Genomic DNA, 16,924 nt, shown 5'->3' on the forward strand with positions numbered 1-16,924 from the left:
ACGCTAAAAATGAGAATGAAATTAAAAGATCGAAATATTTACTACATTATTAATTTTTTCACAAATTCCACGCTTCATTATTATCAGGAATTCAAATTCCATGCTTCAATTTAATTGTTTTATGAAATTCAAGTTTTTTCAATAGCCAATGAAATTCTAACATGCCTAAATTCAAACCCACTCAAAGAAATTGGCATCTCTGTTGATGCACAGAGTTCGCAATTGAGTTGTGCTTGAGCTCATTTAACATGTTCTTAGATTCCTAACTTAGGACTCTCAAGAATGACCTTGTTACAAAATGCATGTCAGTTCAAATTTAGGAGACAAACACACAACGTGGAGAAAAGAGTGATATGGCTAACGTAAATTAATTTCCGCTTTATAATGTTACTCTTGAAAGCAAGTATGAAAGCAGTAATGTGATTCTTGAAAGCAAGAATGAAAAGCAAGAGAGGTAATCCAATATGTCAATATCTTGAATTGTTTATAATTTCATGCATATTGAGAAACCGGTGATGCAATAATTCTATGAGTTAGTAAAGGTAAAACTGAATAGCCTCAAATCTCCAACTAAACGTAACTATGTCTTATGATATGATTAATATCTATTTTTTCAAACCAACAAGTCGTGGATTCATATTTTCGTGCAGAATTGTTACTTTTGAAGCTTTCTGCAATAGTATGCCTGCAAAAATAAATGAAGATTTTATAAAATCTTTGCCCATACATTTTTTTAATGGTTTATAATACGACAATTAAAATAAGAATAATATATTAATAAAAAGAAAGATAAGAAACTAAAATAAGACAAGCATAAATAGTATAATTAAAAACACAAATTAGATTAAATAGCTATGAGAGAAAGATAATACTCCATATGATTTGACGGACCTTTATCATAAGAAATGCTTTTGGAATCATCACTATCTGATGTTTTTGTTTGTTAAACTTGACTTGGTATAAAATGCCTAAAGTATTGTTGGATATTGGAAGGCACCCCACAAATAGAGAGGCTAGCAAAAAGTGATTTGTATTGAGAGTTAAGACAAATCTCCAAATTTACCTTTGAATCGGCATATTCTTTGGTAGATGCTTATTTATGGTTCCTTAAATGATAGGAACAATGTACATTAGTCGCTGCTGATGGTAAGTATATATACCAATTAAATGAATGAACTTCATTATATATTGTGTTAGTCCATGATAGCCTAGAGGAGGAGAGATAAGACGAACTAACCCATAAAAATAGTAATAATAAAAAAAAAATTCTCTGACACACAATGCTCCATTACTATCATAATATGAAATATAAATATCTCAATAAAAAGCAGAGTGATATTTACAGGTCATATCTTACTGGATGAGTTTGTCGCAATAGCCTTCTGCTCGAAGAGAAAGAAGCATTGTTGCTTGTCCGTATGCCATTCCACAATTCACAGTGTAGACATCGGCGTCTTTGTTTATTCAGGAAAGCATTTCATCAACCTGCAATTACTTGAATAATGGTGGAATGAGGAGCATAACTGGCATGAATGAAAGAGGACCCTCTGGCTCTATGTATAGCATGAATGTAAGCATGTACCGCTGAGGGGTAGATTAACCACCCATTAACTTCCTATTAACATTAAATAACTCCCCACTAACTTCAAATAATTACCTACTTATTTAACCATTATGTAACCGTATGAATAATAAATTAAAATACTATTACAACTCAATCAAAAGAAAAAAACAATTTTATAATTTAATATAATTTTTTAAAAACTCTTCTTTTATTTATATATATTGTATAGATTATTTAACTCATTCAACCCAACTTTTGAATTTTTATGTTAAAAAGGAGTCATTCAATTTAATTGAAATAGATAGACTAATACAATCATAATTTATTTGTTCTAGAGCATTATGCAGTTGCCATCGCCATAATTGGAAAGCCGCTGCAAACTGTAAAAGCAAATATGACAGGCAGAATTTGTTTCTTAAAATTTACTACTCCTATATAGTAACATGATACGAAAAGATTTATTAAATTTTTAACTCTAAATATGCTGATAGTTGAAGGCTCGGAGCCTGAAGGGCAAAAGCGGCAAATTTTGGAAACATGTGAATTAGAGCATCCGCAACGCTGACTCGATGCGGGCTCGGTCTCGTCTCGACGAGACGAAACATCTCGTCGCGCGACGCGACCCGGCAAGGCCGGCCTCGAGCTGGCGAGATGATGCGCGCGCCCACGTGGCGCGCGCTGGAGCATTGCGTGACGCCCACTCGCCGGCCCGCGAGTGGGCGTCGTAATTATGACGTAATAATTTTTTTAAAAAAAAATCAAAAAATTCGAATTTAATTAAAAAATAAAAATAAAAATAAAAAATTTCAAAATGGTCAAATACCGTTGGGAACAAAACGGTTGAATTTTTAATTTTTTTTTTTCTTTTATTCTTCTATAAATATACTCCATACTCCATTCACTTTACACACAAACACTACTCTCATTCCTCTTCCATTTTACACACAAACACTACTCTCAAATTGTTGAAAAAATGTCCGGCGATGGAAACTCCAGCAGCGGCGGCTCCAGCAGGCAGCGCTCCGGCGGGTTCGACTTGAACTCGTTCGACGATTGGGCGAGCATGTACAACTGTTTGGGTACTCCCGGTTCGTCGCTGGGCACCCAAGGCTCAACCACCCCGCCGGCGTACTAAACACCACATTTTGATGTGGATGCATACTATCGTCCCTCCTCCCGCCAGAGGTACGAGCAATCGCCGGGATTATCCCAAATTCCGGAGAATTTTTTGGCGCCTGAACGCAGTTTGCCCGACTGGCCAATTGGTGGAGGCTCCGGCTCCGGCTTCGGCTCCAGCAGGATCAGCCTCAGGCTCGGCGTCAATGCCGAGGAGGAAGAGGAGGAAGCGGATGCAGAGGCTGTGGGAGACGGCAGCCGTCATCCATACAGCTAGGCCGAGACGTTGGCTCTGTACGACGCTTGGATCAGCGTCTCGTACGATCCTGTCGTCGGGAATCAACAAACCCACAAGTGTTTTTGGCTAAAAGTCACCGAAGTTTACAACGCACGAAGGCCGAAGAATACCGTTCCCCGCAACGTGAAGATGCTCCGCAGTCATTGGGACCGATGTGACAGAGATGTCAAAAAATTTTGCGCGATATACAGGGGAGAAGAGGCGAATTATCAGAGCGGAGCCAGTGGAGCCAACATTCTGAGAGCGGCGTTGCGGGTCTTCAAAGACGACGTTGGCAAAGATTTCAAGCTTGTCGATGTTTGATTGCAAGTCCACCACCTTGAAAGGTGGGCTAGCGGTGTCGAGTCGGGCTCGAAACGCACGAAGCGCACGGCGCGTGGCCACTACTCGTCTAGTGATGGCAGCGAAGGCAACACGTGACCAACCGATGATGCAGGGGGGTCTTCTTCCGGTGCACGACGTCGGCCGCAAGGGACCAAGGAGGCGAAGGCGGCTAGAGCGAGGGGGAGAGCGAGAGGGAGAGGGATGGGCCGCGGCGGATCAAGCCAGGCGGGCTCGGGCACGGGCTCGCACACCCTAATGTCCATGTACCTGGTCGCCATGATGGCGGACCTTTCAAAAATGACTTCTGGCCAAGTTTCAGCCCATATGACCGGAATTGAGTATATGAGAGCTCAACTTGGTATAGGTGCACCGCCGACTTCGGGGGATGATGATTCGCCGGCGGAGTAGTTTTTATAGTTTCATTTAGAGTATTTTAATTATGTATTTTTTTTATTTTTTAGGATTTTAAATTATGTATTTTTTTTATTTTTTAGGATTTTAAATTATGTATTTTTTTTATTTTTTAGGCTTTTAAATTGTAATATTTATTTTATTTTAATGAAGTGTGTTTTTATTAAAATTGAATTTGTTGGAATTAAAAATAAAAAATGAAATTGAATGAATAGCGAGATGGTTAAGAGATGGAGGGATACAGGTGTTATCTCTTAGTTAAGAGATGAGCTGAAAAGTATAGTAAGGCCCATGAATAATGAATAGATGAGACGATTAAGAGACGGATAAGAGACAGCGTTGCGGATGGCCTTAGTGAATAAGATGGGTCAGGATAAAATTTTTAAGGATCACTATTACTCAGTGAGATAAGGTTGGGTTGCACGCAATTCAAGATTCAATAATTGACAACAACCAATAATAATATAGTGATTATTACTTTAAAGAACCTACTGTAGCTTTGGAAAATTATTCATTTTAACTAATACTCCATATGGCCAACATCTAAGAGTGCATCAAAAACTACTTCCTCCATTCCATCAAAAACTACTCCATCCGTTTCATAATTATTCCATAACTATGTAGTTATTTTACAGTGTGTTTCAAGCGGAGTTATTTTCACTTTTGATAAAAGAATATATTTATTTTCACTTATTTTATTCTCTTTTATTTTATTTTATTTTTATTTATCTATTTTTTCATTTCATACTTTATTCTTCTTTTATTTAATTCACTTAAAACAATTTTTCTTAAATTACATGCCAAAAAGAAACGTCTCTACTAGCAATACGGAGGAAGTAGTACTTATTATTTTTAGTTATTTTATTTTTTTTATAAAAACAATAAGTACTACAGAGATGGTATATCAAACAAATAATTATTTGAAAATTGAAACTCTAAAGATGTTATATTCATGCTATGCATAATTATACATTGAAACTAAGGGGTGTGTTATATTAATAACTAACTCTTAAATTGCTAACTACAACTAAATAGTAGGCTTTGGATCATTAAATCAAGGCATAAGATTATATTGCCACAAGTGTCAATACAGTGTTAAAAAAATATCAATTAGGATATCAATGTTAATTAACAAAAAGTTGGTTATAACTAACTTTTAAAAATATTTCAAAACTTTATATAATTATAGCTATCTTAATTTAAATTATTTTTTCACACAAAATATATCAAATTAAAGATAATTTTATAAGGATTCCAATGAGATCTTACATGCATATGTTTCTGATGTCAAAATTTAAAAAAAAAATCATAAATTTTCATATTTTCGGCAAACAGCTTTATATCAATATAGATAACATAATATGTGTACAATGTCAATATTAAATTGTATTGACATATTCAATGCTTATGTTGATATCTTTAATACACTATGTTGATATTGCACTTCAAAACCCTAAATGAAAGTAAATCTAAATTCAATTTTATTACTTTATAATATGAAAAAATTTCCAAAATATTTTGAGCCTTTCTTAAATACTCTCAACTGCATATTAAATCTAATGAAAGTAATATATGCGTACAATTATACTATATATGTCTTTGCTATTTTATTTTTTTATTTTTAAATTTCTTAAATTTCTCCATGCTATAATAAAGTTAAAATTGACATTAGTTAATTGTAAGCCACACTTCATTATTTATGTAGAATACATAAAATTTGGCTATTAATTTACATTTTGTTGATATATAATTAATTATTCTACTTTTTCTACGCATATAGTATTAATCTTATTATATAAATATAGAATTGGGATTATGCATATGATGTAAGTCCAAACATTTTGAAAAAGTTTCCATAATTAAAGTAATAATTTAATTTTGAATTTACATCCATTAATTTCAATGTACAATCATATATAGTTGGAACATGCTCTTTTTTAGAGTTTTATTTATTAAATAATTATTTGTTAGACGTATCAACTAGTTATATCAAATGATATGTTTAGATTAGGAAACTTTTTCTTCAAATTAGTTGAAATGGAGGGAGTGATTTTATATACTATCATTATCTATGAAAAGTAGCTTATTTTTGTTTTTTTAGACAATTTACTATAGTTAAGTTTATATCTATTTATAGTAAAATTTGGTGAGTTACATTTTCCACTGATATTGTTTTTACTACTTTAACTTATTTTATGGTAACTTTTATATTAAAACTTGTAATGTCTATAATTAATCTATAATTAAGACTATTCTATAGATAAATATATTTATCATTCAAATTAAAAACTAGATTATTCAGTATTTGAATTCTTATTATAAAAATTTCTTCAATCTCACTTTTACTTTTTCAGTAACATATGAATCTAAGTACAATTATCAATATACTCTTATCTTCAAAAAAGTTAAATGCTGTTTAAAAGAAAATATCGGAAATAAGATGGGCTGTGAGGCAACAATATGTGGCATCTAATTATAACTGAAGTAGTAATCATGTTAATTAGTGTTAACACTCGTGCTATGCACGGGTCATGTGATTTTCATTATTAAAGAATAGTAATAATTTTAGAAAGTGCAACATAAATAAGAATAATATCATATGTAATTTTAGAGAAAAAAAATATAATTCTCAAGTTTCATTCTAAGTAAAGCATTTTGTATTCCTGCATTAGATTTTATATTTTATGAGTTGAGAGGAGAAGGATAATGTATGAGATATGATATAGTGGAGATAATGATAGTTACATTATAAAAAAAAAAACGATAATTAGGGTAAGAAATCCAATCCCTGACCCCCACCCTAAAAAAAAAAAAAAAAAATTGTATCGCTTACAATGGGGCAGAGGGAGTAAATACTACTAATTCTTTATTCTCTTTGTCTCATTAAAAATGAAACGTTTTTCTTTTTTAGTTGTCTCATTAAAAAAGAAACGTTTCCTAAAATAGGTGTTCCTTATTGAGTGTTTCCTTATTACACTTAAAATTATTAATTAAATTACACTAATTACTCAATTCTTAATTTACGGTTCAAAAAGAAAATGTGCGAGTAGCATGGGATGGAAGGAGTACAATAATTGTGTTATCATTATAGTAATAATTATATTGTTTACAAAATAAAGAAGATTAAGTAATACAATTACTTTATTACGTGAAGTAGTGGAAATGAATTCTAAGTTTTAATAAAATAAAAATTGGAACTAAGCATTGTTGAATTTTTTGGCCTGATTAGCCCCAAACCCGAAGGGTTAGGGACGGAAATTGCAACCTGTCAGAATAACCCAACAACCCGAGCGGGTTGGCCCGATTGACATTTCTATTTTCGATATTAGACTGAGATAAAAATACTAAAGTAGATCTTTGAAAAACAATATCTTGGGGTGAGCATTCGGGTTTCGGTTTGATTTTTTGCCAAACCGAACCAAAACCAGAATAAAACCGAAAAAAAACATATATATAATATAAAATTAATAATATATATAATATATATTAGGGGAGTCATCAATTGCTAACTCATAATTTAATTGCTAACTACAACTAATTTAAGACCATAGGATTTTAGAAAACTTGTGGTCTACAATTTGCCAAGTGTAATTTCCGGTTTTATTAATTAAATCAAAAAAGATAAAAAAAAAAAAAAAAACTAACAAATTAGGGTTCTGGATGAAAATGTCAATATAGTGCTTCGAAAATATCAACACAATGTTTTGAGAATGTTAACACAATACTTTGAGAATGTTAACACATTGCTTATATTGACATTCTTCATGTAATATAATTTATTAAATTAATAAATATAATAGAGGATTAAAACATTGATCTCTACGACAATTACAAAGAGAGCTAATATATTCTAAGAACATATAGGATTGAATAGTAAATTGCCATCACATCGAATAATTAATCTACACTTTATAATATTCAATTTTGATTTAATTAAAACTTCTTTTATCTTATTTAAATAAATACTACTACTAATTATTAGTTTATGTTTTCATAAAAAATATTTATATCTTATGTAATGTTAAAGCACTAATACGTTTTAACAAAAAAATTACATAATTTGTGCATGATAAAGTAATTATGTATATTATCCCAGTGGATAATCAAATGCTAACTAATTCCCAATCCAGAACCCAGAACTTCAACATTATGTTGGAAATTTCTCAACATATAGATATAACTTTATCAACATAATATGTAAATTTAAATCTCAACACAAAGATATAATTTTATCAACACAAATCTATTGAGAAAGTTTTGTCTTTGTATTGATAATTTTAATACATAATATTGAGATAGTTCTAGATTCTAGATTAGAATGTTGATTTAATTTTAACGCGACCCTATTATCCCAAGCCTAATGAATTAAAACCCATATAAGAATCATTACTTAGTGTATTATGTTACAGCCCAACTCATAACCCTAAAAATACTAACCTTTTAAAGGAGAACACATAAAAAATTCATCTCCAATCCAATCGGCGCCTCCTAACCTAGTCAACACACCGCCGCCACGTCTATCTTACTCCATCTCCGATTCAACCTGTCTTGCTAGCACTCTCAATTCGGCCATCTCCAGTCTCGCCGACCTTCCCAAGACGATCCTCTGCCTCCCGACGCCACACTGTCAACGGCCCCATCCGCATGCAACCCAGAAACGCTCTTCTCTACCACTGTCAACGCCCCCATCACACTGTCCCGACTAAGATCTCGGCAGCACTCCGGCTCACCGTCATATATATGGATCCGTGCCCGTTTCCTGACCTATTCTTTCGACAATTTTTCTTACTCAGGTTCGGTTCGGAATTATTACCTTTTGCATACTTGGCTTGTTCAATTCTATTTTGACTAAGAGTAATGCCAATATGTTACTTGTTCAATTTCTAAATCCAGTTTCATGTTGTAATCTTCAATTATTTGTAAATGGCAATGTCGGATACAATTTCCAGTTGAGCTTGAATTTGGGCTTTCATAAAATCAGTCTATACAACAAATTTCGTCCAAGACGAAGAATTTATTAAAGAAAATAAGCTTATTTACCTCTTCACTTTATTCTCCATTTTTAGTTGTATTCAAAGTTGAATTTATGCTGCATTTTCCTTGTGAAACTGCATCTTTTTCTCTTCTACTCCTTTGTGCAAAAGATTTTTAATACTATATTCTTTTCAGCTTTTCGACATCAAGAATGAATTCTTCTCCTCCCTTGTTGTCTGAAATGATTTTAACTTTACTCCTTTATGCTTTTTCACTGCAATTCTTCAACTGGCTGAGAAGATGCTGTAGCAAAGCCAAGTATATGCACACTGTTTTCTTTGAAAATTAGAAAAATACTAATGCCATTCTCCTTTTTTGCAGTCTAACAGATCTTAGGACTCATGAAGAATGAGTTTATCCAGTGAAGAAAAATGGATACGACACAAATAATAGTATAATAATATTAAATAATATAGACAACAAAAAAACAACTGAAAAAAATAGCCAAAATCAGATACAAACGCAAGGGAGAAGCAGAAGTATGTAATTTTGGAGAAGAGAGTGAAAAGGACATGGAAAACTAATTGATGGTGATAGGTATTTATAGAAAAACTTAGTGCCTTTTGGCTCAGTTTTTAAATTTTAATCAAATAGTCACAGTTTTCTAAAATCGTAGCTTGTATGGTAGTAGTACTATGTAATCTTTCACACTTTCCCAACATCTGCACACAAGTGCTCCCAAAATAAAAAGCTTTCACAATAACCCATGCCATGCTCTGTCTTCTGGCGTGCGAGTAAATTTTTATTACTATCAACAATTTTCCGCCAAAAAGGGCAGAAGTAGTATTTCTAAAAAGTTTATCAAAACTGTCTCTTTATATATTGATAAATACTGGAGTTGTTGCAATGAAATAGTAGTAACTAACTTTTTTATTATTTTATTTTATTTTAGTTTGTTTATTTATTTTATTTTATTTTAGTTTGCTATGTTTTCTTTGATCTATTTGGTGTGGTGCAGCCGTGCAGGTGCTCCATTTATTATGGTTTCGACTTTCGACCTGCTAACCACCTTGATTTTCGACAACTAGCCATCTACATTATTTTATAGAAGTACTAATTAAAGTCGGTCGACTATTTCTTTTAAATTATACAAGAGTCCAGTCAACTCCTAGACTCCATTAAATGTCTAATATTTAATTGAAGGTTTTAAGAAATTATTATTTGACTATGTGAAAAAAAATGGGTAAAAAGTTGGTGGAATATGAACACCACTTTTATATATTAATTTTATAATAATTGTGAGTAACGAAAATGTGTTAGTGGAATATAAGGTTTATATATTAAAGGTGGTAAAAATGAAATGAGATATTTATTGAGAATCGTCTAAATAAAAAAAAATATGAGACATTTAATGAATACCGAAGGAAGTAATAACGCGAGACAATTCAGTTACTTTCATTAGGATTGTCAAATCGTACGGGTTGAGTCATTATCGTGTCAACCCGATAACGACTTGAATATGATATTACACGATAAAAACATGACATACATTGATATCGCACAATTAAAACCTGTTACAACATGATTTAAACTTTATCATGATTTAAATATAGATAATAAAATTGAAGTATACTTAAACAATAAAAATAATCAAAACAATATTTTTATTTCTTAATGGTAATCCGAGCCTAACCCGACTCCACCAGAATCCATCCCAAAATTCTTGGGTTCTTATTGGATTGATCCTATAAAGATCCAAATCCAATATTGATTTATCAAAACCCATAAACTCTCTGGGTGTTCGTATCAGATTTTCGTGTCGTGTTCAAAATTTTCAATCCTAAACTCCTAACTTATCAAAATTTACAAGAAATTGCCAATGGTGAATTGAATTAAAGTATGTATAATGGCAACATTTAAAACCAATTATCATTCAATATAGCGGCAAGGGATGTCAATCGGAACAATTGATGGGGTATGGTGCCCCTTCATAGCGGAAGACTTGTACAAAACAAATAAATCAGACACGGATCTATTTGACCGATTATGTGATTAATCAATTCACATGTTAAACAGATAATTGCATGCTAGAACGCAGATAATTCATGCTTAGAAAGTATAAATCCTAAAACATGATTTCTACGGTTTAGGGTTACCGATTTTGATTCTCCAAAGAATCGTCGATTGCTTGCGCCTTCTCCACGTGATGATCTTGTAACCACAGATCTTCTCTCTGGTTCCCGAACTGTATCTCCATATCAGGGTGAGCTGATCTCATCAAAATACTAGGACTCGAATAAAGAAGACAGAAAATTCCTCACGAAAGAGGAGCTGAAATTTTCACGGAGGAGAAAATCAAGAAAGATCGTCCCCTTCTTTTGAGAGAGAGGGACGTTATTTTCATTGTAATTAATGAATAATTATGTCTCATTTATTCTCCTATTTATATTAAGTTCCTTTTGGGCCCAGACATGGATCTATGGAAGGTTTTTGATATGGGCTCCCCAAATTAGCTTTTTACTAATTAAATTGAACCCATAATTTAATACAAACTTATATTGGAATATTACGAGCAGCCACTACAGAAGTAATATTGAACCCTCCCCATCCAAATCCGAAAATACAAGTAATCCTGGTTTCCACTTTGTTTATTATTTATTTCCCGCGCTTAAGATATAAATGCCCATTAATTAATTAATGTCTGCTATGGACTTAATTAATTAACATCTTATTAATTCCAATAGTAGACTTAGTAAGAAACACTTATTTATTATTCATAGAGTAATAAAACTCCAACTGACCAGTTTCCGAATAATAAAACCCTGTTCAAGCTCCTCTTGAGGACATTATCAAACGAGACTCACCTCGCGCGCGATTCAACATAATAGCAATCCTAGCACCGCTAGATATTAATCACCACTACCCAATATATCAGGATTATTGGGTTGCGAAAAACCCGCACCATTTGATAAGTCAAAATAGTGCATAATCAATACCGTATGCTCAATGCTAACATATGTAGATTAAGAAATAATATTTTATCAAGACCTAGTCTTTCAGTAGATAGCACAAAGACACGTCTTGCTGTTAGATCGGTTCAGTGCTATGTCACACCAGTGTCATCTTATTTCAGTAAGGCTTAGAAATATGCGGACTGACATTGCAACCTTTCACGATAGGTAGTCTAAGGCTATCTAGGTTGTGAAATTCTTCTTTTTCTTTTGCAAAGCATTGCATATATCTGACCGTGTTACCTTAAAGTGGACGACGCCCACAACCGGTCTACTAAGCAAAAGACTTAGACTTTGTTTGCTTCTTATACATTTAAATGTTTATAGAACATCTTATAAATGCACAAGCAAACACAATGTAATAATATACTGATTCTATTCGTGCAAAACTGCTCGAATAATACTGAATCGGGTTAAAAATGGATTGTAGAGTTTTTCATATACAAGCAAGATTCTATTCGCTCGAAACTGCTCGAAACATGTTTTTTAGTATACCAAACCTAACAACAATAGGCAATAATTGCACCTAGGTTAAACCCACCGAACCAACCTATATCGGGTTCGGGTCAGCCCTAACGTGTCAGATTAGAAATTTTCAACCCTAACTGATATGCTTAGTTTTGCACAAATTTAGAGATTAGATTTGCTCAACTTTGTTCATATTGGCCAAGAAATGACATGATTATATCCCGATCTCTACTTTTTTGGTATTATGACTGTTTTGATCAACTAAGATGCCACTAATTTACACAGAGTTTCTAGTAACTTGCTTGAATTTGTAATGCATCCTTTTTAGTGTTAGGTATAAAAGACCTAGGGCATGTTTTTCAAGATAGTCTTTAGCCTCTATATTGTAAGATTTTCGTCCAAGAGTAAGAAGAAGGTCATTAAGAACACTTTCATCAACAAGACAAAGAATTTCTACCGCTCAATTCATCTTAGGGACGCTAGTATCATCTTTGTCTATATTTCTTGTGTTTCCGATGAATTATATTTGTGATTCATTCCAAGCATGAGTAGCTGAACACTTTCATAGAGTTTTGGGTGATTCATTCACTGAAGACTACATTGAATACATGTTTGATTAATTGATTTGAACATCTTACATAGCTCTTGTGGTTATTTTTTATTTTCCTCGTGCTTTTATCCCGTTCTTGATTAGCTAACATTTAAAATGTGATAGATAAACTATAATAACTGAGAGATATATGACTTTTCGTGGATAAGGGAATAATCACCACTTAGATAATCTGTATTGAGAGAAGGGATATCTTAGTAAGGGCTTGGATCATTGGAGCGAGAAGAGTTAGATTCAAATTATTGGAAGAAGACTTTGATATTAGAATCTAATCAATGGGCTTGGATCATAGAAGCTAGAGGGCTTGGCTTATCCTATAGTAGCGACATTCCTAATAACTGACTATTATGGTAAAAGTTTTCATCGAATTAATTAACATAAAATCATTGTAGTCGGATCCTAAAATTTTGTATTTTCTCCATATTTTCTACACATTATTTCACCATTTTTATTATTTTAATTTACTTTGCAATAGTATAACATAGGATTTAGAAATCAAATCAAACTTGAATTGTTTAAATGGAGAATGATTATAATTTGAGGTACTCGAGTTATCAAAAGATCTCTGTAATACTCTTTATCTGTCATCACTACAATAGCTTCATACATTTGCTAGATATTTCTTACGTAAATAAAGAAGATTCACTAGCCATTTAAATTTAAAAGACTATTCGGGCTAGTCAACAGGCTGTGAATTGCACAGAAATCTTTAATAAACTTTTGAAATGATACGAAATTTAATACTCAAAACTAATAAACTAAGAAGAAATAAGACGAAAAGATATTTCAGTGGAAAAGTGTGTTTCAGCTATCATTCCTCTCTAATTACATACTTGTACTCCCTCCGTTCTACAATAATTGTCACTCTTTTCCATTTGGGTTAGTCCCACAATAATTGTCGCACTTCATTTTTATAATAAATGGTAAGCAGGTCTCACATTCTACTAAATCACTCTGCTCATATTTTATTATAAAACTAATATAAAAAGTGTGTCTCACATTCCACTAACTTTTCTAACTAATTTTTTTTTCGTTTCTTAAAATCCGTGCCCACAATAAGAGTCACAATTATTGAGACGGAGGGAGTATTATTTTGGATAATCTTGTAGAATATTTCAATCGACGGAGTACATACACTTTGTGGTAGAGTAGCATTTCCCTTGACAGCAACTGGATTTATAAATATCCTTCACCCGCCTTGCTCAAATTCGTTCAGTTCGCCGCTCTTTTTCTTTCAATTCTTTTTTTTTATTTATTTAATTCTCCCGGTTTAATTCCGGCGAGCTAGCTACCTAGGGTTTCGCTCACAATGGCATTGCTCTCAGATCTGGGCACCGAGATTGTTGTGCCGGTATGCGCCTTCATCGGAATCATCTTCTCTCTCGTGCAGTGGCTCTTCGTCTCCCGCGTCAAGGTCTCGGCCGACCGCTCCGTAGACGCCGTGGCCAGAAACGGGAAGAATGGATGCGGTGACTACTTGATTGAGGAGGAGGAAGGCATTAATGACCACAGCGTCGTCGCCAGGTGTGCCGAGATCCAGAACGCCATTTCTGAGGGTTAGAGCTGTTTCAGATCTCTGTTGAATTCGCCTAGATCTGCGTTTTGGTTGTTTATATTCTTCTTTTTGTGTGTGAAGTGGTTGTCTCTCTGCTTGCTCGCGTCTTTATTTTGAGCTCTGTTTTTTTGCTGCTGAGTGCTGATATGCTTGTGCGGATAGTTGAATTTTATTTATTTTTAGCTTGTTTTGGATAATAATTTTCTGATTGAAACCGGATTTTTATTAGCTAGATGAATGCGTAAGAGTGTAGGCAGTTGCTTAGTAGAATGGCGTTGTCGATTTATCAGATGTTTGCTTATCAGTGAGTTCTGTTGTTGAAGTTGTCTTTTTATGGTTTAGGCTATTAGATTATTATCTGTAAGAACACTTTTTATGGTCAAATTGATAACAAAATTAAAATTTCACCCATGAAATTAAGTTTCGTGTTTGGCTTGTAACTTGAAAATTGGATCATTAATTTATGATCACCGACAGAGGTTATATGGTTTAATGGAGGTTTGAGGTTTATCCTTTTACTTTTACTTTTACTATTATTTAATTTTTTATTATTATTATTATTATTATTATTATTATTATTATTATTATTATTTTGTTCCGGGTACCTTTTCTCAATTTGATTTATTGTCAATCTTAGGGTTTCATGCTCTCCCCGATTTATGGTTTCTGCGCTGTGGTTGAATCTGTCTCTAATATATTATATGCTATGTCATTGATAATTGAAATTGAAACGGATCTGATTTTCTTACGTGATTGCCTCTGCGGTGAATTTTATATCCCCATCTGGTACCAAAGATCTTGGGAAGGTAGTATAACACTCCTTACGTCCAAAAAAATGACATTAGGGATGCCATGAGAATTAATGCCTAATTGGTAAGTAAGTGAGATGAGGAGAAAAATAGTTAAAATAGTGTTAGAAGATAGGGGGATCCACATTATTATTATTAGTGTTTAATGATGGTCCCGTGGTATAAGTTGTAAATAAATTGATGGATATGGGTAATGAGTTTGGGAGAACTTTCCATAAATGGAAATGAGATATTTTTATCGGACGGACAGAAAAAGAAAGTGTCCTTATTTTATATAATTGCTGCACTCATCTTCAAGGGATAATAACTAGGGGAGTCGGCTTCTTATTGTCTTACACCAATAAAAAAATCAAGTGACACATCCTTAGTATTTAGTAAAAGAAGAATACTTTATAGTGGTACCTGTATTGAACGTTTGGTGCTTATGATCCTCAGATCTTCTCGAACACATTTTTCTCTGAGAAAATAGCTTAGTTCATGGCAGGAAAACATTTTTGTTTAATTCCTCGCACCACCTACATTGTTTAATTGACTTTGGTAAGTTCCTGTGCTCCAGTTAAAAGTGATAAATTTCCTTTAGGTGGGACTGATGTTATTTCTGGCTTTACAGGTGCTACATCTTTCTTGTTTACGGAGTACCAATATGTGGGAATTTTCATGGTTGTCTTTGCAATCCTTATCTTCCTTTTCCTGGGTTCAGTTGAGGGTTTCAGCACAAGTTTCCGGCCTTGTACTTATGATCAGGAGAAGCTTTGCAAGCCTGCTCTTGCAACTGCTATCTTCAGTACAGTTTCCTTCTTGCTTGGTGCCATCACCTCTGTCGTTTCTGGTTTCCTTGGGATGAAAATTGCAACCTATGCGAATGCAAGGACAACATTGGAAGCTAGGAAAGGTGTTGGGAAAGCTTTCATTGTTGCATTCAGATCTGGTGCAGTTATGGGTTTTCTGCTTGCTGCAAATGGCCTATTGGTTTTATACATTACCATCAATCTATTCAAGATCTACTACGGTGATGATTGGGAAGGACTTTTTGAGGCAATAACTGGATATGGTCTTGGTGGATCCTCCATGGCTTTGTTCGGAAGAGTTGGTGGTGGTATTTACACCAAGGCTGCTGATGTTGGTGCTGATCTTGTTGGAAAGGTTGAAAGGAATATTCCCGAAGATGATCCTAGGAACCCTGCTGTAAGCCCCTTATTCATCACTGAAGCTAATATTTTTAACAAGAATTTTATACTGATGTCCATTTTTTTCCTTAGGTGATTGCTGATAATGTGGGTGACAATGTTGGAGATATTGCTGGAATGGGGTCTGATCTTTTTGGTTCATATGCTGAAGCATCCTGTGCTGCTCTTGTTGTGGCTTCAATATCATCTTTTGGAATTGCACACGACTTCACTGGAATGTGCTATCCGTTGCTTATTAGTTCCATGGGCATCCTGGTCTGCTTAATTACTACTCTCTTTGCTACTGACTTTTTTGAGATAAAGGCTGTCAAGGAGATTGAACCAGCATTAAAGAAGCAACTTATCATATCTACTATTCTTATGACCGTGGGAATTGCAATTGTCACCTGGGTTTGCTTGCCATCATCTTTCACAATCTTCAATTTTGGTGTTCAGAAAGATGTGAAAAACTGGTAAAGAATACTTCTATTTTGCTATGGTACAATTGAATTTCTACTTCTCTAGTGCACAGTTACATTTCATTTTTCTAGGTCATCAACCTTTTCTGTTCTGTGTTGTGCATTAATTTTAATCTTGGCATTTGTCTGGCTTCAGTTG

At 33.6% G+C, this 16,924-nt stretch overlaps 1 protein-coding gene and 1 long non-coding RNA gene across 2 annotated transcripts in view; both read left to right on the top strand.

Annotated features, from left to right (window-relative positions):
• Positions 1-8,135: 8,135 nt before the first annotated feature.
• LOC148928427 (uncharacterized) lies at positions 8,136-9,450 on the top strand. Its single transcript, XR_016137508.1, has 2 exons — positions 8,136-8,506; positions 9,069-9,450. It is a non-coding gene; the product is annotated as an uncharacterized LOC148928427 (long non-coding RNA).
• Positions 9,451-13,934: 4,484 nt separating this feature from the next.
• The window catches only part of LOC125196924 (pyrophosphate-energized vacuolar membrane proton pump 1), a 4,745-nt gene continuing 1,755 nt past the window's right edge, over positions 13,935-16,924 (top strand). The window contains exons 1-3 of the mRNA XM_048095590.2: positions 13,935-14,332; positions 15,751-16,325; positions 16,400-16,779. Of these exons, the coding sequence (XP_047951547.1) occupies positions 14,086-14,332; positions 15,751-16,325; positions 16,400-16,779 (1,202 nt within the window). The 5' untranslated portion in view covers positions 13,935-14,085. The remainder of the gene's footprint in view (positions 14,333-15,750; positions 16,326-16,399; positions 16,780-16,924) is intronic.

Source organism: Salvia hispanica, chromosome 4 (assembly GCF_029641045.1).
Source record: "Salvia hispanica isolate PSC_SH4W2 chromosome 4, Shi_PSC_v1, whole genome shotgun sequence".
Classification (NCBI taxonomy): domain Eukaryota; kingdom Viridiplantae; phylum Streptophyta; class Magnoliopsida; order Lamiales; family Lamiaceae; genus Salvia; species Salvia hispanica.